General features: G+C 48.6%; 8 protein-coding genes across 8 annotated transcripts; 4 read left to right on the forward strand and 4 right to left on the reverse strand.

Annotated features, from left to right (window-relative positions):
* Positions 1-1,925: 1,925 nt before the first annotated feature.
* BP5553_09265 (uncharacterized protein) lies at positions 1,926-2,555 on the forward strand (the record flags this gene model as incomplete). The annotated part of the gene is made up of 1 exon (XM_032017888.1): positions 1,926-2,555. One exon carries the CDS (start codon positions 1,926-1,928, stop codon positions 2,553-2,555), a length of 630 nt encoding a protein of 209 aa, XP_031865795.1.
* A 1,019-nt stretch (positions 2,556-3,574) lies between these two features.
* BP5553_09266 (Uncharacterized protein) lies at positions 3,575-4,701 on the forward strand (the record flags this gene model as incomplete). The annotated part of the gene is made up of 2 exons (XM_032017889.1): positions 3,575-3,742; positions 3,793-4,701. The coding sequence occupies 2 exons, from the start codon at positions 3,575-3,577 to the stop codon at positions 4,699-4,701; spliced, it is 1,077 nt and encodes a 358-aa protein (XP_031865796.1).
* Positions 4,702-4,838: 137 nt separating this feature from the next.
* On the reverse strand, positions 4,839-5,690 carry BP5553_09267 (uncharacterized protein; the record flags this gene model as incomplete). The annotated part of the gene is made up of 2 exons (XM_032017890.1): positions 4,839-5,027; positions 5,349-5,690. The coding sequence occupies 2 exons, from the start codon at positions 5,688-5,690 to the stop codon at positions 4,839-4,841; spliced, it is 531 nt and encodes a 176-aa protein (XP_031865797.1).
* A 990-nt stretch (positions 5,691-6,680) lies between these two features.
* Positions 6,681-7,956, reverse strand: BP5553_09268 (Uncharacterized protein; the record flags this gene model as incomplete). Its single annotated transcript, XM_032017891.1, has 2 exons — positions 6,681-7,772; positions 7,867-7,956. 2 exons carry the CDS (start codon positions 7,954-7,956, stop codon positions 6,681-6,683), a joined length of 1,182 nt encoding a protein of 393 aa, XP_031865798.1.
* Positions 7,957-8,362: 406 nt separating this feature from the next.
* On the forward strand, positions 8,363-11,634 carry BP5553_09269 (uncharacterized protein; the record flags this gene model as incomplete). Its single annotated transcript, XM_032017892.1, has 8 exons — positions 8,363-8,447; positions 8,505-8,672; positions 8,731-9,063; positions 9,113-9,239; positions 9,333-9,371; positions 9,424-9,508; positions 9,558-9,603; positions 9,650-11,634. The coding sequence occupies 8 exons, from the start codon at positions 8,363-8,365 to the stop codon at positions 11,632-11,634; spliced, it is 2,868 nt and encodes a 955-aa protein (XP_031865799.1).
* An 853-nt stretch (positions 11,635-12,487) lies between these two features.
* On the reverse strand, positions 12,488-13,529 carry BP5553_09270 (Uncharacterized protein; the record flags this gene model as incomplete). Its single annotated transcript, XM_032017893.1, has 2 exons — positions 12,488-13,394; positions 13,462-13,529. The coding sequence occupies 2 exons, from the start codon at positions 13,527-13,529 to the stop codon at positions 12,488-12,490; spliced, it is 975 nt and encodes a 324-aa protein (XP_031865800.1).
* Positions 13,530-14,178: 649 nt separating this feature from the next.
* On the reverse strand, positions 14,179-16,969 carry BP5553_09271 (Uncharacterized protein; the record flags this gene model as incomplete). The annotated part of the gene is made up of 2 exons (XM_032017894.1): positions 14,179-16,645; positions 16,752-16,969. 2 exons carry the CDS (start codon positions 16,967-16,969, stop codon positions 14,179-14,181), a joined length of 2,685 nt encoding a protein of 894 aa, XP_031865801.1.
* A 1,146-nt stretch (positions 16,970-18,115) lies between these two features.
* Positions 18,116-20,468, forward strand: BP5553_09272 (uncharacterized protein; the record flags this gene model as incomplete). The annotated part of the gene is made up of 2 exons (XM_032017895.1): positions 18,116-18,127; positions 18,177-20,468. The coding sequence occupies 2 exons, from the start codon at positions 18,116-18,118 to the stop codon at positions 20,466-20,468; spliced, it is 2,304 nt and encodes a 767-aa protein (XP_031865802.1).
* Between the last annotated feature and the right edge of the window lie 676 nt (positions 20,469-21,144).

Below are 21,144 nucleotides of genomic sequence, written 5' to 3' on the forward strand. Positions count from 1 at the left end.
ACCTCTATTACTAGAATCAATCAACTCTTTCTACTAGTTTTAGTGCCTCCGAAAATACTGACAAGATGCCTGAGCATGAAACTGTCTCGCCACTGGGTGCGTCTCGCCACGTAGGGACGTTAGCTCTCCCGATGTGGTATTTCCAACGCAAAGGGACCTATCAGAACTTTAAGGATCCAAGCTACTCCCCCCTTGTCAGCCCATTCACCTTTAAAAATCGGGTATAGCCACTTTAGTATGTGGCACTTCTGTGTTTACCACAGTTTATGGTTTGATTTCGACGCGCAGTTATCAATACCCCCATCTGATTTTCCAGGCCCTCTTAAAAGTCGCTGTTACGGGGGCGGGCCAGAGTTTTGCTATTTTGTTTGTTTCTTTTCCCTTTTCGCTTGCTTATGTCGCGTGTACCGCTGGTATATATCTTAAATTTTGTTTTAGTTTTTTTTTGTAGGGTCCTTGTTGATATTGGCGCCTGTCCCTTCTGCCTTTTGTTATACAAGCGAATCGCTGGAATAGGAGGCGGTCGAGATCGCAGCGCATTCTCCTCCAAGTTTATATTGTAGCTACAAGCAAGCGAGTTCCCAGCCAAAGCATTCTTCTTGAGACGGTTTTGCCAAAAATGGCTCTAGGCGGTATGGTCGAAGATACTCCGTTGAAGAAATTCCTCTGCTAATGAACCTAGCCATATCTGAGTAGCCACCAACGGAATGTCACAAAGCCAACCGAGACCTCGGATTTATATCCCTTGCGTCGAGATTAGCCACTGCTTTAGTAACTCGATGTTCCCCACGAGTGACTTTTGATCCGATATGAGTAGTCGGCAATGCCATGTTGATTTGCCCTGGTTGTATTATAATCGGCGAAACTACATCCCTCAGCTTTATTTCAGACGCCAATTTCCGCTCGTTCCCTTACCCATCCATCTTATATCCACTCTAGTAAAACACAAGAAGCACAAGAAAACTACCTAGGTAAAGAAGATAAAGTTATTGATGACTGTCCGTGTACAATACTCGAGGAGCTATCAGTTTCCCTTTATGTACAGCTCACATCTACTATATAAAATTATATTCTCCCCATTCATAGTAATACTCTTCAACCTCAAGACCTTTCGCTGTTAATGATTTTGGCCTCGTTGCGGTTTTCAGCTCTCATCTGAAATACAAATTTGACTTTGAAGTGACATATTCAAGGCACGTCTGTCGAGTGGGTTAAAAGATCGGCGATGATGGCCTCTCGTTCATTTCGTGATCAATGCTGTTGAGCCCTCGAATAAGACGAGATGTCGTCGGAGTTGGTAGCGCGCCTGGCGACGTAGCTCCGGCTGATGACTAATTAGAACTAACCGGGATACCCCTTTTCCTCCCCCAACCCCTTTATTAGACAACGTCTTGATCCTAACATTGTCTCACACCTCACTTCAAAGAAAACTCCGTTAACAATAGCACTTATATAAGACATGTCTACTTGAACGGGAATTATACAAGTTTGTAAGCGAGGAAGATGCTCGAGGATATTCCTAGCAAGTGACGAGCTTTGATTTTCGTTCTTTTCAACGTTATGATATTTTCCTTTAAGCTCATATTACTTTTAGTAATAGTAATATCATGTTTGATTTAGCCCCACGCAGCACTGAAACTCTATTGTTCAACAAGATGGCCTAGGGCGTCAATTTTTCTTTGTCGACCATAAGACAAGTGCTTTGTTCTCTTAGTAGGCCCTGGTCTTCAGAACAACATTGAACATATCGATCAGATTTTAACTTTTTATATAAAGTGATGGAGTTTCTGAAGGGGCATGATAAAAACCTATCCACCTGTTAACCCCCCTCGCAATCCCTCTGCTCCCTAATTTCATCTACACACCAAATAGGTTTATCGCACCTCCTTGCTTCAGCGGTTGTTTCTAATAAGATGAATCCAACCATGGATACCCCCGTAGCTGATAATGCTCAGCTAGAATCGGAGGAGTCTCCGAAGGAAATAGGTAGGGTAAAGGGTCGAGTAAGATTCGACGCCATTAGCCGGCAAGTCGGTCTGACTCCGCTAAACACCCATCCAACCTTGCCCTTTGAATGGGGAGACCCAAGTCAGAAGACTCCACAGATAGCCAATGGCAGCGAAGGACGTGAAAAGACCGCCGATAGCGTATGCGAAGAAGGGGACACATCTCAATCCGCTACTACTATTAGAAGTGAGTGGGCCACCATGTGTGTCTCAGGGTATCCTAAGCCAGAGGATACAGAACTCCCAGCCTACACCACCGATAAAACCAGCGAAGAAGTGAACAGCTCTCGCGCCCCTAGTAGTACGGAAAGTAATTGGATCAACACGTGTGTCTCCGGACATCCTAAGCCAGGAGCTACAGAGCTTCCAGCGGATGCCTTAGTCGATATCCCACTTAGCACGGACAAGTCTACAAGGACCGTTCCCATACACTTCGATGGTTTTGATCTCCCTCCAACAAAGCTCACGTCTCCGGAGAAACCAGTGTATGAATTGGATGCCATGGACTGGGCTCGAGCCGTCTTTCCCTGCTTGTTCGCGAGACGTTGAAACTCAGGACTATACTAAGTAGAGCGGTTTACCCATCGTCTAAATATTGACACTGGATACTGGCCCAAGTGAGGCTAGAGAACTTCTTGTGCCAGAATTAGAGGATTTGTTAGTTTGGATTATCCGGGCTGACTTCTGGGGGAACGATATGAGGATTTGACCAACATTGAGGCTCTAGTAATTGAGAACACTTTTTTTTGTTGAGAGAGTTTAGAAGCTTGCTGTGATAAGCTTAAATTTTGATATTTATAATACTCTTCATTTCTCAAAAGTATTGTGTATAATGTGCACTGTCTCAAGCTCTTAAATCGAGGGAAGCGTTAACGAGGGTTCTTTTCGGTGACCGAACATGCCAATGGATGGAACGTAGGGGCTACGCTTGATTAAAATTTAACGTTAGATACGCTCGAGTGTTTTGATCCGTCAAGTCATACATGCCAGGCATATCCATTTGAATCACGCCGTCTAGGATAGCAACTGAAGGTAACGTCCATCAAACTCTGTGCACACATCGACATCTCCTATAGCTTTGTATAAGTCGTGTTCCGTGGCCACCCCTGAACGCTCTGAACCCCTCCCACCAGAAAATCACGTTCGCATCATCACGCCTGATTTGCGGAAAGTCTCCGTTTATGGCGCAACAGAATTCCTTCATCACACCTCCACCATCGAGCTCTTATCACACCCGATACTTATAAAAGGTCTTACCCGAGCTTTAGGGCCTCGCTACTATACTAGAAATCGTCATGAGCCTTGTGGCTACTTATACGACGTAACTTATTTAATCATTTGCCAAGCTTGTGGCTGTTCAGAACAGTGGCTGACGTAATCGCTCGTCAATTCAATTCCCACGACTGATCTCCCGAGTCAATCCGCTGCTAAGTTTATCTTACTTGCCTGTCATATCAAAATATTCATTCGCTCTTTGACGTTCATACTTTAGCTTGACCAACGACGAATAGAAGACTTTAGCCATCGCAATGTATAACCCTAAGAGATAGACATATGTCTGCGAAAACATGAATTGGGATAGCATCTGCTATGACGCCGCCGCATTCACAGCTGGTCTATTTCTCCTCGAATACGGTGCTGATCGTTTCATCGACCATACTGCTATCGTCGCGCGTCAACTTGGAGTCTCACAGACATTGGTAGCCTTGCTCACAGCAGGTGCAGAATGGGAAGAGGTGTGCTTTCATACCATAGCGCAGATACTGAGTTATACTGATTAATATAGCTTGCTGTCGTTGTAGCATCCATTCTCCAAGGCCGCTCCCCGCTCGCACTAGGCAATATCATCGGCTCCTCAATCTCAAACATTCTAGGAGCATTCTCCCTGGGTCTCGTCTTTCATCCGGGCCGAATAGCATTTGATCGAAGCGCGAAAATATACACAGTCTTACTCTTTCTCGTTACATCGAATTTTACAGTTGTCGCTCTGACGAAAAATTTGGGTAGGCTCGCCGGAGGCATTTTCATTGGAGTATTTGCTTTATATCTGGTTTCGGTTAGCTATGTGATTTACAAGGGCGTGTTGTCTGTACCAGAAGACTCGGATAGCGACGACAGCGACGATGATGGGAGCAATGAGGGCAACAGCGCAGAGGTACAGCACGACCATCCTCCGGCTGAAATAACACCTCTTCTTCCTAACAACGCTAGTAGAGAGCGTTCTGCACACGGTTGGAAACATACTCTTATATATCATATTGCCCAGCTCATCCTCGGCTTCATAGCACTGTCACTATCAGGCTATGTTCTTTCACACAGCGCAGCTTCGATCGCTGATGCATTCGACCTATCTGGCACAGTCCTCGGCGTTACAGTCTTGTCATTTGCTACTACATTACCTGAAAAATTCGTTGCTGTCATCAGTGGTACTCGGGGACATGGCGGTATCGTTGTTGCAAGTACAGCGGGAAGTAATATATTCCTTCTCACCTTGTGTCTTGGGATTACGCTCGTGGCTGGGAATCAGAAAGAGCTTGCAGACTCTCTAATACCGTTCGAGCTGCTTGTTACTTGGGCATCATCTGCGCTGTTTCTCCTGATTGTGCTCTTGGGATCAAGGCGGTGGATTGGTGGAATGCTACTAATATTATACCTTACATTCATAGTTCTAGAGTTCACTATGTATAGAAGATGAGTAGACAGTCGACCCTGTAGATAGAATTTGTGTTGGCGGCACGATAAATGCTTACCTTAGTTTTTTAATGGAATTACGTTCTGCTGTACGTTGGGTATAAACGTTTTGACTTACTGGCCGAAGCTTCACCCAATGCGTCATAAGCAAAACATAGCCTCCTTCCGATCTACTCCCAATATGGGACTTCTCACATTCTCGATGCCACTTGACGGAGCAGCATAATAGCCATTGTTTATCTCGACCCAGGAGTCCATATAAGGCGACATTGCGGAAGCCAAGCCACTCCAGCCAGGAACGGACGGTAGCCGACTTGGAGACGAGCCTGCCTAGTCAACGAGTATCGTTAGCACTTGTGATAAATATTACTCATTTGAATTATCTATGTTTTTGTCAATAATTCAGCGATGATTACAGGTATAGAAATTTAGAGATTTAGCATTTTTGCGAATATTCTCATTATTGCCTAAGATTATCTACTGACAGGACTGTGAGGCTATACATGTTTGTAGGATCTGCTGCTAGACCTGGAACCTATCATTCCTCTATCCCTGAGACCTCTATGCAAATTTCTGGTATAGCTAGATCTTGGTACTCGTCATCCGAGGTCTGCTTAACAGCTCATGTCATATTTCTTCCTCCTTAATTACCGAGAGACGTCTCTTGAGGAATTTATCTTCGGCTCGCTGGAGAAGTGCAGCTATGGACTTGGCTCTCTTAGTCATCCTAGTCTTCGGACTATGCTTAGGCTGCCGGCTACGCGTGACTTTAGTATCGGACCTCTGTGGCTCATCGCACGTTGAGATGATCTCGTCGGGAGGTTCTTCCTCCACTACCCAGTCACCATCAGTACAGTTGGTCGTCTTGGGATCTCCAACCACTACCCAATCTTCCTGAAGCGGTTCAGGGAACCGGCCTTTGGGGGCAAATACCCCTACTAACCGGTTGAACGCCCAATTAGTTATCTTTTTGCTAACATTTTGGTTATTCATAGTATTGTTGAGTTGATTGCAAGTCGTAGTAATGCAAGTGATTTGATGGTTTCTACGGCTTGAGAGATGCTTTTGGCGATTGAGAAGAAGCTTAGGAGAAATGGTAAGACGCTGAAAGGGGACGTGTTCTTATAACATATCGGGTTGGGCTTTGTTTTTACCAGAAAACTCTGATATACTGAACAGTTATTGAACAGGGTTTCTGCAGATTTGCTGAGCAAACGGAGTGCATAAGCAGTCGGTTTTGCTGAAATAGCACTGTTCTCTTAACTAACGAAGCTTAATAAGTCTACCAAAGCCGAAATGATCTAATAGCGAACAAGAAAATTCAAACAAGACAGAAAAAACGTTTGTAGGAGCCTATGTTCCAGTTGGGAACGAATCTGTGGCAATATGACATTAGTTCACGGCTCACATCTGGACAGCTTCTGCCCGTGGACCATCGGCAAAGACAGAAATACTCTCTTAATTACCAATTATAACTCTGGCAGTTATTTCGAATCAGGACTAAAGAAACAGAATAATCTCCTGTAGATAACAAAACAGGAAGGGGGCGGAAAAGAAGCGGCGCCGACTAAAGTTTATGCGGAGTCTGAAACTATCCCTGCAAATGTAGATGCTTGCAGGGGTCCTGGGTTGATCTTATGGTAGGCTCCTATTCTTGTGGCCACCGAGAAAGATGGTCTTGTGGTAGCTGCAAATTTCCTCTGTGAAGAGGTAAAATAGCGATAGAGGCATTACTCAATCTTCTGTAGTCTCCGTTTAAATATTCTGCGCCTCTAACCGAGTCGCTTTGCGGCTCGGGAATAGGTGAAAAACGAAGCTCAAGAGTATGTGCTTTATTTGCATTGCGTTTTCATTTTTTTCCCAAACAACGGCTTGGGAATTATATTGTACCACAAAATCTCACAAATTCAAGTCGCAAATCAGAAAGTTAATAGAAGCTCAGGATCGCATAAGCATGAGTTCCAAGGGATGAATTTTTATTTATCAACTATCCAGCTTCCGTATGGTATGTCTTAACACTGTCTGGATGTCGGGGTCTAATTCGTCCAACTGGAGTATCGCTTCAATCCAGGCCTTCGTTTTCTTGGTGAATTCAGCCTTGTCCTTTGTTTTGTGAATCGATTCATTAAGTCTGTCCAACGCAGTTCCAAGGGCGGCAGGAAATTCTGGAGATAAGGGGTCGATGCCGACGACCGGTTGCCTCACATAGCAATTGCAAGTGGATGCATCCGTGGGGTCTGATTCTGATATAGCATCGAGAACGTGTTGGAGTATCTTCGATAGGCATTTCACCTGCGTAAAAGCGGCAAACATATCGAAGAAGTCCTCGGCCGCAGATGGACAGAAGAATTGTTGCTTGCGCGCCGCATCGAAAATGGCTAGAGGGATGGCGCCATTGAGAGCGGGGGTCGTCATGGGATCTTTCACAGCCTCTGAATCTACCTTCACGCCTTCAATCATGCTAGGCTGAAGCGTGTTGGGCTTGAATTCGGGGATTGCAATCATGTCGGCTGAGGTATCGAAACCAGGCCCCTCGTCAGTTGTCGACTCTTCAATATCGAGCCCTAATATCTTCCTCCGTATGGCAATTTTTGCGAGATATATCATCTCCAATTTGGCGTATTCAATCCACAAATCCTTACTCCTCGTGCAAAACCGTGTCCCTCTCTGCATGTAGCTCCTGGCCTCGTTCATATCCGCCTCCGACTCCAATGCCCAGCGTGCAGCATAGAGCCACAACTCGGGCTTGGTAGGGTGCAGCCTGATCGCGGCAGTCAAGACCATCTTGAACTTCTTCCGTGCCTTTGCTTGGCGGGTGTATTCGAGATATGACATCCACAATGCAGTGTCTCCCGGGTGTTTCTTCGTCGCTCGATCAAATATATTGAATATGCGCGCTTGGCCCGAGTGCGTCAGATTCCCCTTAATTCGTAACCGTTTGCATCGCTTCTGACGGAGATGTTCCAGGCTGATCTCCCACGCGGCATACCGGGCGTAGTCCACGGCCTGTGAGCCTCTTTCTAGGACTCTATGCTCGAAGTCGGATCGTTTCTTGACCAGTGTCCGTATCTCATCCTAGCTTAGGTTAGAATTGGATGCTTTCCCGTGGGCACTTCTAAACTAAGCGAAAAGAATCCGTATTCTCTGGTTTCTCTATGCATGCACCTACTTCTGTGAATATTTTCTTCTCCTTGAATTCCTGTAATTGGGGAACGGCCTGCTCTAGATAGAACCGGGCTTTATCACTGGCACCGGCCATGGCAGGCTGAGCTCGGCGCTACTAATGTGTTGGATCTGGCTGTGATTATGGTTGTGATTGTGATTGTGATTGTGATGCCGGTATTATCGATGTTCTCGTTGCCCAAGAGCCAAGCAACAAGTTCTCGAAATTATTTTCTGACGTTAGGATTCTGCCCCTGTCCACCGCCCCTCCACCGCCCAGGCCGCCAATGCGGCGTGCGGCGCAGAATCCGCCCTTACACGGCCAATCTGACTGACATGGGCCCATCCCTGGCTTGGTAAAGGTCTCGCGCCTCGGCGCCCCATAACGGTTATTAAAACATTCACCTTCATAAAGTCCGTCGCTCGCCCATTTAATTCCTCGTTCATCCCCCCGGAAGCCCCGGAAGTCATTCTTTTTCATGTGAACATCCTCCTGGCTCACAATGGCGCCGAAGTTCAAAGATGGCGATGTGGTGCTTGCCATCTCAGGTAAATGGGTATCCTGGACCCATACCGCGTTTGCCTACAGTATGTTGACATGCGCCGCCCTTGGGGGACGTTTCGAGCTGCTGATAACGTGAATAGCTGCTTTTTTCAGTGCCTTGATTGTGGGCATTTCCCTCCATTACCACAAGATCGTCGAGAACGAATACTATGGGTACCCCGACGAATGGTTCCCGTCGGTCTCGGCCACCATTGGGGACCGATATCCTGAGCGTTCATTCTTTATGATATTCATAGCTATCACCTCGGGTACGCGCTGAGATATATGGATGCCATTGCTGAGGCTTAGGAGCTAATGGTATTGCAGGCCCTCGTTTTGCTCTGGTAGGCCTATGGTACCTGCTCACTGCCCGACCGAACTCGATGCTTCCCAAATTCGTCGCGATTATGGGCGTGTTCAGAAGTCTTACGTGCGGCGGCTGGACATATGTTACATCGACGGATAACCACGATTGGCATGATATTTTCATGATATCATATTTGGTAGCAACAGTGCCTTGGACTCTTGGCTGCCTCGCCTTGAGCCCGAATAACCCGCAGGCAGTGAAGTATCGGAAATATCTTGCGGGAGCCTTTTTCGGTACTCTGCTCCCCTTGATCTATTTCTTCATCCAACACAAGGTCCATAAAGTCGCAGGAGGTAGGATTCACCTTGGCCCCTCACTTTTTCAAAAACTAAATTGACTCAGCCTACACTACTTATGCTTTCTTTGAATGGTCCTTGATCTTATTTGACGTGGCTTTTGATGCTGTGACGGCTCTCGATTTTACAACTTTCGAATTGATAGTCAAAGACGTGAAAGGGTCGAGTAAGGGGTACGTCCATTGGCTTCCGAAGTAGCTCTTGTATATATTCATGTCCAACGACAATACATTATGTGAACTTGTCTGAGAATCTTGATTCCGTAGAAACAGCAAGATGGTGGCCGACGCAGTTCTTGAAAAAGAGTATGTGATCAATTTCGCTTTAGCAGGGGCTTACTTGCTGACCGTTTACCAGGAAGGGCAAACCGATTGACCAAGTCTTTGGCCAGGCGTTCTCGTGGAGTGAAGCTATCGATGCCATAGCCGATATTTACAATGGGGTATACTGCGCCCCCCGTCTCGATGCAATTCAAAACTGACAATGCATAGTTCGCGTTTTGGTCGACACTGACTTCGTTGGGTATCGTTGTGTGGTGTAAGTGCCTCGATATGTCATGAGCGTACATGGTTAACGTGGACAGATTTTCCATTATGGCACATGGGTATTTCGGGTTATGAGGTCTTCATCATGACAACAATCTCACCATTCCTACTCGGCATTCGATCCGTGCGATTGTTGGTGGTCAGAAACCTTCGACTTTTCCATTTCATGGGACTTGCCGGACTGTTTGCATACCAGGCTCACAATCCAGTCTTACGGCTATTTGCTGTTGGGTTCGGCGTTTTTATGTCGTGCTTGTCGTGGGCTGCAACTTGGTACTCGGAAGCAAGCCAGCCAGTACGCCTGGAGTCAAGGATTTCGGCATGGACAATCGGGCTTGTCGCATCGAGTGTGATAAAATTTGCCTGCAGAACTAGCAACCCCGTTTGGGCAGTCTCGCATGCGGAGAACGGAGGGTACAACGGTCTTGGTTTTATTCTTGCAGTACTGGCTGTCCTCCGCTCCACGAGAAAGACCCCAATTGCTAGGAACGAGCTGGCAATTCAGGGACAGAAGAATGAACGATCAGTTCTGGCTGGGTTAGGAATCGGCGGTCTCTTTTTCGCCCTGCACTCCCTGTTATCAGACTCTAGTACAATGATTCTCTGGGTCTGGGAAGGTTACCCAATTCGTGGGCCAATTTCAGCACCTCATGGAGCTCTCACGATATTTGCGATGGCAATAGGCCTTATAGTAGGACTTTTCCAGGAAAGCCTAGCTCGCAGTTGGACTCTTTATGGCGTCGGCTGCATCGGCGCTGCTCTTCTCACCACATCAAGCAATTGGAGAGGATTTTATGGCGCTCTCATTCTGGCTGCATATTTAATGGCTGTCTCAATTCCACTCATCAGCTCCGCAGCCAAGAAGAGCCCTGCTACCTCGTTTGGTTTCGGATACCTGGTCTACAACTTCATGGCGCTGTTCCATGTGTGGGTGGTGGCCTACGCTTTCGTACCCGGTGGCCCTCTCGTCAGAGAACGTACCGACTGGGTCATGATATCCATGATGCTCCTCATCGGTTGTGGTGTATTTGCAGCTGCTTCGCCTTCCGCTGTCGCACAGCGCAAACGCGTCAACACATATCTCAATGGCAGAAGACAGCGCTCCTACTACATCTACGTTCTTGGTGTGCTTCAGCTTCTCGCAGTCGCTATTGCCTACCTCCGATTCCCAACATACGATTATGTCCCATATCACAAGGATGATAAAATTCTCACTGCGGGTATTTGGACTATCCATTTCTCTCTCGACAATGACATGTGGTCCTCAGAGCGCCGAATGAGAGACATTATTAAAGAGCTTGAAATCGATGTCATCGGTCTCCTAGAATCGGATTTACAGCGCATCATCATGGGTAACCGTGACACAACACAGTTTCTCGCTGAGGATTTGGGAATGTATGTCGATTACGGACCAGGACCAAATAAGCATACCTGGGGCGCCGCGCTACTATCCAAGTTCCCAATCGTCAACTCGACGCATCACCTCCTACCTTCCCCAGTAGGCGAGTTAGCGCCAGCGATTGAGGCGACCCTCGACGTATATGGCGAGATGATTGATGTATTCGTCTTCCATTCGGGTCAAGAAGAAGATCCGGAGGATCGCAGGCTACAATCCGAATACCTTTCTAAACTCATGGGCGCCACCCCCCGCCCAGCAATCCTCCTCTCATACCTAGTCACCAACCCGGGCGAGGGGAACTACAACACATACGTGTCTGAGACGAGCGGGATGCATGACATCGACCCGGCCGACGACTGGGATAGATGGTGCGAATACATTCTCTACAAAGGCCTCAAGAGAACTGGATATGCGCGAGTCTCACGGTCCACTATTACCGATACGGAGATTCAAGTAGGCAAATTCCTAGTTGGCGAGAAGGAGCCCGAGGATGCGGCAGTGAGGAATAAACATATCAGTGAAGACCAGGTTCCCGAGGGCAGGCGCTTCCCTCAGATGTTCCGGGGAGAGGGAGTCAGGGGTCACCAATATCACGTTTTTGATGAGCCGTGGTATTACGAATAGGCCATCATCTCTCCTTGGTATATCTATTGGGTGGTTTCCTTTGCCACAGAAAATTTGTGATGGGCTGGTGGGGGTTGGGGGCGTACGCGATAATGCTTGATACGAAGAAATGCTGGCGGTAATGGGCGGGGTATGGATGGTGGACTGTATAATATCTCGACGATATTGGGCGGATGGATAACATGGCCGGGTTATGCTGATATCCTGCGTTCCCTTTCTGCTGCATATTATCGGCTGCCAGAGGCTGGCAGTATCTATAATTATCTGTGGACATAGCTTTTAACCTCTCCAAAATGCGGTGCATGTTTTCGTTATGATTGTCGGTGCGTACAGAACAACGGACCCGTAGTCGCTAAACGGTAAAGTCTATTATGGTTTAATAGTATAGCCTTCCTGCGTAATTGAAACTAAGGTTGGCAATGCGTTATCTAGGACTCTCAAAACAAACTTAAACCCTACTCCAAAACCAAGGAGGAACAAAATAAATCTAGGGAAGTAAAAGAAAGTTGCAAATGAGCCATTGAGTAGGTATTTTGAGGCCGGCTATATAACGGAACTTAGCTGTTGTGTAGCCGCAAATGACAGAAGCATAAATCTCACAAATCCACAAAAAGGAAGCCATCGCCACCTCATAAACCTCCTAGGAGTCTATAAAGGAGACTATCCATTGAACAACAAGAGGTAACCAACTCTATACCCTTCTTCCATCTTCGAAGGCTGTTTTTCTTTCATTGAAGAGCCTGCACTCTCCACATGGTATCATAGTCCTATAATCCTCCCTATGCCCAAGAACAAAACGCCAGCCACATACAAATCCAACCAAATCCAGCCTCCAATTTCTCATCAGCCCAGGCTACTTTTTCTCCTCGAAGTAAAACTTTCCCAAATTCGCAGGATCGTCCGGAGTCCCAAGCCCGGCTTTCTTTCTCCCTTCGCCGTCATCTAACCGGTCCTTAACAATCCCCTCAGCAACCTCAGCGCCCGTACCTGAGCCCCGACTAGGGACCCCGCGTCCGCCACGCGCAGCAGTATCAACATATCCACTCGTATCATCAGCCAGTCCATCAATCATCCTCGCATCTCTCCTCTGCTGCTCAGCCGTCGCGGTAGTCGAGCTGCTCCCCGGCGTGCCTGGTCCGCTTGCAGAATTCGGGTTCTGTAGATGACTAGGGAGACCAGTCTTGCCTACCGCAGGGCTAGAGGCCACATCCCTCCTGTTGTAAATCGGGCCACTAACAGTGCTCCCAGCACCTTCACCAAATCCAACTAAGCTGGTGTCATCACTCATACCATCACCCTCCATGTCCTCGTCAACGGCAGAAGCAGAATAGTGATCGTTCTCCATGTCGCGGTCGTTCGTGTCCATGCTCATTTGGTCCTCATCATCGCCTGCTCTCGCGCTTCCGCTTGCCCATGTAGTAGTCTGTCCACCAGTCGAACCAGTTGCGGATGCTGATCCCACTGTTGACATTCTGGTTGTGTAGACGGGATTGCCATTCTGATCAAAGTATCCCGGGAGTTGGCTTGCGCCTGTGCTGGAGCCAGCAGCAGCATTCGGATTCTGGGGTCGCGAAGCAGACACTCGCTCAAGGCCGGCGAGACGTGAGATTCTGTCTGCGCGCTCGGCTTCAAGGGTGTTGCTTGAGGTGGTGTGGTGGTGGCCGGCGCCGCTATGAGGGAAAGATGTGCCGCGATGGCCGTCTTTGATAGCTGTGGTGGAGAGCGCAGATAGGGAGGTTGTGGTTGAATTGGGTGTACCCCTTTTTGCAAAATTAGGAAATGTTTTGCTATATAGCGACGGACTGGGAGGAAAGGAATGGGACTTACGGTGCCTCTGTTGGTGTATCGGGATTTGACGGCGGCTCGGGCATACCGATCAACGTTGGAGTGGTCATTGTAATAAACAGTTGGTTTGGTTGATGGGTTGAAACGCAGAACGGAATATAATAGGAGCCAATTCGCGTGGGGATAAAAAAGTGGAAGTTGAAGTATAAGTGCAAGTGGATGTGTGTTCTTCTTTGTTTTGACTTGGGGATAAGCTGCCCCTCCCCCATACACGTACTCGCACGGGATGCTAGCCTCCCTGGGGAGTTTCCGCTAACTACCGTTGGAAATCCCCCAAATGACGTAGCGTAGGGCGTCGCCGATATTTACCCTCGGACGTATTCCGATACAAGACTGTATAAAAATACGCGTGCACGGTAGAACTTCACACAGGCTTCCCAAGTGTTCTCCAGGTTCAGCTTCAGACGTATTACAATATGTTGCAAATTGAATGCTTTCTAAGTTTACAGATACATTTTGATGTACATCCCATGCTAGAACGGTAGGGCGAAAATCTATCAGGTGCCTCTACCCGTGCAGAATGCATGCATTTCCCATTGCCCGTTGCAGGAAGGAAATCTGAAATAACAATACCACCGCAACGTTCCGTTCAAATGTAAACCCCAGCACCCAAACCAAACTTCTGCTGCAACGCCAACACCAACGCCCAATTATCCATTTCCCCTCCCCATTTAAGCCCTTATTCTATATCTTTATGGCTCACAACCCCGCGGCAACGGCACTGTTGCCATTCACTGGTGTCTTGGATGGCGACCCCAGAGCTGCCTGAGCTGCATTTCTTGCTTGTTGTTGGGCACTCTGCTGTTGCGCGGCTAGCTGTGCCCGCTGACGTTCCATCATACTTGATTGTTGTTCTTGTGTCATGAAGGTGCTGTAATTTGTGAGAGATGTTGCTGGAAGCGGCGTATACTGTGCCTGATTCGTTGGCTGAGCACTCCCGTTTATCATCGAGGTGGGAAGAAAAGGCCGGCGGTCTTGAGATATGCCGGGCGTAGGGGTCGAATAAGATGGTCGAGGCTGAGGTGCGCTGGGCTGAGGGCTATACAGTGGTTTCTGCGGCGAACTCTGACGCGCAATATTGGAGCTATTGGCATACCGATAATCATGACCATTTTGGGGCTGCTGAGAATATGGTGGTTGAGATGCATATCGACCATTTATCGACGCCTGTGGTGTAGCCTGAGGTATACCTTGATAACCTTGATTGGGCCGCATATAGGATTGCGCACCAGGAGTCTGCAAGTACTGTGCTGAACTCGAAGGCTGATACTGTTGCGGAACAGGGCGGGCAGCTTGGTGGCCGTAGGTTGGCGTTCCATAGGCACTGGGTCGATAAGGTGCTGCAGAAGCTGCCCGCTGAGCTGGATAAGGGACTGCGGCAGTGGGCGTCGGCCGTTGCATGTTTGGCGATGCTCTGGCAGGCGTCTGTGCTCCATAGTACTGGTGAGGAAGTGTCGGTGCAGGTCTAGAGCTGGAATACTGGTTTCCGTACAATGCCGATGAGCTCCGATGAACTGATGGCGGTATGGCCCGGGATGAGGATGTTGTACTCGCTGCAGCGGCTGCTCTTGCCTTTGCTGCTGCCTCATCCTCTTCCATAACGCCTCTATAATCATCTAATCGGATCTCAATCTTAGTGCTAATTCTTAGGTCCGCCAATCGATCGGGGTCTAGTTTGGCCACTGCATACGGTGGCAAGGTCGAGATCATCAACGCCAACTGTGATTTGAGAATCTCATAGGTTGCCTGCTCTGCTTCGCTGGGCTTGGACGGGGTCCCAAGGCTTGAGCTATCTGGAGCAGAAAGGAGCCCTGCAGGGCGTGTCGCTGGGTTCAAGGTCATATTGCGAATTCGTTGGTACGAATTCAAGGTCTCCAGCAACTCGGATATGCCCTCTAGAACTTCCTCAACGTCCTTCTCCTCGACAGATTTTTCAGCATTGGCCTCCACGGGAGCAAGGTTGGGATCGACTATATCTCCATTCCAAGTTTCAACCAATTGTTCGAACTCCTTCATTTCCTCGTCATCCTCAACTTCATGCTTTGTGTCCAATCCTGGGGTTGTTGCTGTATCCAAGTTGTTCGTATTTTCTACTAGTCGCTCGAAGCTTCTCTCACCAGCCTGCTGCCACCATATGCGATCCAGCACGCCAGTGGGCGCAACTGCTGCGGAATTATCTTTAGTTGGAGCAAAGCTCGAATACGCGCTTCGGAAAAGAGCCTCTAGCTTCGCGCCAGTAGACTCCAAAGGCTCTGCATCAGGCAACGGAGCTTTCGCGCCTACAAGGCTCATAGCCCTATCTCGATGTCTTTTCTTGGAATCTTGTGGCGAGGTCACCTGGCTATAATCTAACCATTGACCGCAAGAAATTGGCGCCTTGAAATAGCTTCCGGTTTTCGGAAGTGCATCTACTGCAGTTGGTTGATACCAGCCTACTGTGGATGACCTAGTAGTTGCGTTCTTCGACGGCTTCGGTGGCTGCAACCCCGGGACATTTGCAGGAGTCGGAAACACGTCGCCAAGTGTAACCCGCTTACTCCCTTCCACAAGGCTCGATGACTTTATGGGGATGATTTGGGTCGTGGAAATTCCTGTGGGCAATCCGGCCTCTCGAAGGGGCTGGACAGCATTTTTCTCGCCGTCAACTTCTGTCGGTATTTGGAAGCTGGAGAATAACTGTTTTGGTCCTGGAGCGTTGCCATAAAGAGTGAGAACCATCTTGTTGTCACCCAAGCCCGCGTTGATTTGTGTATAAGGGTTGACGCCGACATTATTATTCGAGGTATAGCTGGAATTGTTGATAACGCTCGGTTTGGAGGTGTTATTCTGTTCCGAGGATGCCTTCTCTCTTCTAACAAGTTCGTGGGCTCGTCGTTTGAATGCAGAGGCCTTCAAAGCAATTTCGGCCTGCGGACCTGCAGGAGGAATATATTGGTTTCTCGCGGCGCCATTAGGTAGTTCCAACTTCTCCAAGATATCAGATACCGCGGTATCAATGTCTTCTAGGACATCATCTAGGTCCTTGTAGGTATTGGATGCCACACGCGTCACGATTGTATTCTGGGTTTCGGAGACATCTTCGGCTTTCTGCCGTTTAGCTTGAGGCTCAGATGAGGATGCGCGATCAGGTAGTGGCCGCGTCAAGATGGAGGGTACGGTATCATGTCTAGTCCTGCAATCAGCAATCGTCGTCGATGGCGCAGAAGTGAGGCGATGTTAGGATTGCGAGGGGGCCATAGAAGGCTTCGGACTCGTGAGGATCTGCTACTTACGATTTTAAGACGTCAACTAAGTCTCGAATGAGGGATTGGGTCTCTTCGGTTGATGCCCCTGTTGGTTGTGATGTCTGCGATGTCTGCGAGGCGATACCGCTATTTATCTGGTGGTCACCTTCGCTCTCGTCGCGTTTCCTCTTTGCCGAGAGGGTGATGGAGTCGTTGGCAGGTTCCATGTGCGATGGGGGACCTAAGATACCATTCACGGACGCCATCATGGGCTAGGCGGTCTCTCTGTATGGTATTCGGCTTTCGAAATATCCTGCGCGGTTTGGCGCGAGTCGCGATCGCAGAGGGTAGCGAGGGAGGGCAATGTGTGACGAAGGGGAACGTTTCTAGAGCCGGGGACAATGAATTTCTGGAGAGCAAATGCGTGACTCTCTGATAACACAAGACTCGAGGGGAACACGATAGAAAACCCGAGAGCCGGTAACGAATTCCCTTCAACTGAATATGCTGTCCATGTGGAAATGCAAACCTTGAGAAACTGAGAATCAGACATCAGACCTGAGGAATGGGGCTAGCCGAAGGAGGCTTGGCGCCAACATCCACCAAATGGATTGGCTTAGTCATCACAAAAAGATGCTTCGCAAGTGCTTCGCCAGCTCCCTCTATACTTCCTATTGTTGAGGTTCCCAGGACAGTTTGGTACAGGATGCAATCTGTTATTCCCAATAACTGCATTTTGAACATGTAAACCTGTTTCCGGAGTAATTTTAATTCACCGATATACTCTCCGATCCATCCTTCACCATCCCAGGATACACGTCCTATACAGACTTGACCTCAATTAGCGCTTTTGGACAATATGAACGAATGCAATCGCGCCTCCTTTTCTCGACATTGGGTAGTCCCTTCCTACAGGGCCCCACCAAGTCTCGAAGATTTACTTGTATAAATATTGTAAGCCAAGTCAATTTCTTCTATCCTGCCTTTGAATTCCTCCAATCCCTAACAGAGTACCATTTCAGTTTACAATCCGACCTACCCTTCCTCCCCTCCGATGTCTACATAGCGGACAGGCGGGTGTCCAAAGTTGCGAGCGTTTAGTTGGATATAATGGAGAAAAGGAACAAATACATGCGCGAGGGGTGGTATCGAGAATATCTGAACATCCGCTGCAGATATCCAAGACTCCCAGTCTTCCCACAATCGATTTGCGGTCACGGAATATAACTCGCCCCAACCTAAGGCAAGAGAGAAGGATTCGAAAAACACAGCGCATCTCTCCCTCAACCGCGCTTTCCCACTGGCTAAACTTGGAAGATCCATCAGAAAAGCAGATATATTTTGAAAGTATCTGGAGCACGCTTAACCATTCGTCGCTACATGCTATTCTCCTCCGCCAACTTCACCTATGCATGATCCCAAAAGTCCGTCTTCTCGTCCAGTAACTCGATAATTTATACTGACTCTATCTAGGCAGCAACAACTCCCTTTCTTGAAGATTCAACTGATATCGCATCGAAAGCCCTTCGAGAGCGGGGTTTTGGCGAGGATAATGTGGCAGAATGGGCCTGGATTCTATCTGGGAAAGGACCAGATGAGATGCTGGAGCGCCTTATTTCAATACCCTCGGCAACGCCTACTTTTGTTGTCCTGCAAATCCTGCAGCGAGATATTTTGAAGGTTATGACTCTGAAGAGAATCATAGTTTATGTGTGGGAGCATATTATAACGAGGGCACAAGATAACGTTCTGGAGGCTTCAGTCTCTGATCCGGAAATGAAGCCGGGTTCCTCTAGATTTCGTCAATCTCCAGAGCTTGACGACGCAACGTTTATGACCATCATTAGCCATCTCCTATATCACACGCGAAGGATCTGGCCCACTGCTATGCCATGTATTTCTCACATGGTAGGGCCGTATATGTATTCGGTTTTAGCCCGTAATGATTGCGGTTCCAAGGTGTTAGATGCTCGCCTTCATCGACGATTTTGCAGAGTTTACAACGCCGTTATGCATCTGTTGACATTACCAGCCTCTATAGATCCTCTGAAGTCGATGGCCCATAATTGGAGTGCTCAGAAGGTGGTTTTAGCGCTAGGTGATGAATTCGAGCCTTCACTTTTGCCCGATGAGGACAGCTATCGAGCTGTTATCCATGTTATGGCTGCTTTGGGAAAATCTGAGAAAGAGTCGAAAGTTTCAACCCTGCGCTCTCGAAGCTGGCCTCCGTGGAGGGTGGCTCAGGATGGTATGGATGCCCAAAGATCACCGGAAGAAGACATGAGCAGAGTGGCAATGGCCATAGCAAGGAAGCGAGGTTCGGGATATGTTGGGACGCCTTCCCAAGACGAAGCTCTAAGAATCTTCGGGGGCCAGGAATTTGATGGAACTCCAACAATACACACCCGAAAATTGGTCAAGATGAGATCTGGCCGGCGAAATGGTCCTTTGGATACGAGCAAATTGGACTCCAAGCAATGGGCTGCAAGAATTGAGGCCACCCGTGATGTGCGGGAGGCATGGAGTGCATTTTCTGAATATCACGACCTAGGTGGGCGGCCAACAATGGCAATGTACTCGGCGATGTTCACGAAACTCGCGTTCGAGGGCGCCAGAATTGGACGCACAGTCTCATATGAAGCTGCACCAGGCGATGGAAAAGAAGTTCTTCCCGTTGCGGACGATAACTTTAGCACTTCCTATAAGTTACATCACCAACCACCGGCTCTCGATGATCTATACGATCAGATGATCGATTCAGGAATTCGACCATCGGGACAATGCTTGATTCAACTTCTAGGGCATGCCAGCTCGGTCCAGCAAGGACTGCGTTACCTCCGTGACAGTAAACTAATCGATGGGGCAACAGTGGCTTCTCTGTCTGGCAATTCCAGTGCCTCGAAATCAAGTGGTGCTTTGAGGAAAGTGCCGACCCCCGTATTCTCAGCGTGGATATCTCTGTTGTGTCGTTTCGCTCCCCAGTTGAGAGCTGATCGAGATGGGTCTGATGGGGAAGCACAGTCATTCGACAGAGCTATGGCAATCAAAGAGAAGCCGAGATCCGGATCTTTTCAGGCTCTGTCACACGCTGCTGATCTTTTGAAGCAGCGCCATACAACGTCCAGGCCAGCCTGGTATGCGCTGTTCCACGCTCTTGCCCGACGAAACGCAATTATCGCTCGGGACGAGACTGACGACGCTCAGAATGATGTCCTAGCGTGGCAAGTCCTCGCCGCAGCCCTCAGAGATTTTCACAAATGTGGGCTCGAACTAGATCCCAGGGGTTTCCAGATCATCTGTGACGGGTTCTGCAAGGCTGTGCTGGCCTCGAAATCTGCTATGGAGCATGGCGAGGCGGTATTGGACGACGTACTGCTGCTCAAAGCCGAGTTCACGAAGATATCTACAAGCGAGCCAGGGCCTTACCAAATTCCACGACTCTTTCACTCACTCGGGGGAGTTCATCTCCACGCTTATGTACGGGTTCTAGGGGTCACCGAAGACTGGTATGAGATGATTATGGTTCTTGAGTGGATGGTGCACCACCATGAGGAATTGAACTCTTCGGCACAGCTGGCTCGAAACGGAGCCAGGCACATCAGACAGGTCCTCGTTGCCATGAAGGTCTTCTTGGGCGGAACTGGCTACGAGTGCGACGCCCAGAGATTGGCGGAGACCGTCGAGAACTGGGACGGCTGGCCCGAGGACTTCGAGGCAGAACAGTATCTTGAGCGGTGGCGGAATGCTGGTCGCAGTGCCCAGTAGCATGGCTTATTGCCGACATGATATATACCTAATTTACTACCTGTACATAACTGTAGAAGCACTGTACACTATAAAACAATGAAAGCGACGATGATTTCTCAATAAATGTCGCTGCTGCCTCATGTTCTATGCTGTGATTTTATACTTTTAATTAACTCTGGGCCGCACTCGTATCGGTCATGACTGGTTGTGATCTTGTACCTGGATCAGGGCCCTAGAGCCGATCTACCTACCTGTGGGCCTAGGCGGAGACAGTCCAACCCCATACTTTAATAGCTAGGTCTAGCTAGAGACAGATGAAGGGTAATAAGACTCTAATTATTAACCTCACCTTTCTAGAGGTGAGTGTCGAATTATTAGGTAAAGCAGCTCGACAAATACAAGTACCGGTAGCATAATGTGATGCTTTGCGTACCAAGTGTTTGTGTACGTACACAGGCGGACTGGGCGGAGGTCAGAAGCTCGGCGGGAGGCAGCAGCGGCGCGACGTCTCTCCCCTCTCCCTCCTGTCACTTTGCGCCTATCCGATGGCAACCCCGTCGTCATCAGCAACACACATCACCGCCTGCGTCTCCGCTCCCGCTTCCGAGCTCCCTCCCTCCTCTCCCTTCCTGTCAACAACCCCAACCCATCACCCACAACATCATCAATCTTGGGTTGCCCAACCATCTTAACC

The sequence above is a fragment of the Venustampulla echinocandica genome (genome assembly GCF_003357145.1).
Source record: "Venustampulla echinocandica strain BP 5553 chromosome Unknown scaffold_10, whole genome shotgun sequence".
Lineage (NCBI taxonomy): Eukaryota > Fungi > Ascomycota > Leotiomycetes > Helotiales > Pleuroascaceae > Venustampulla > Venustampulla echinocandica.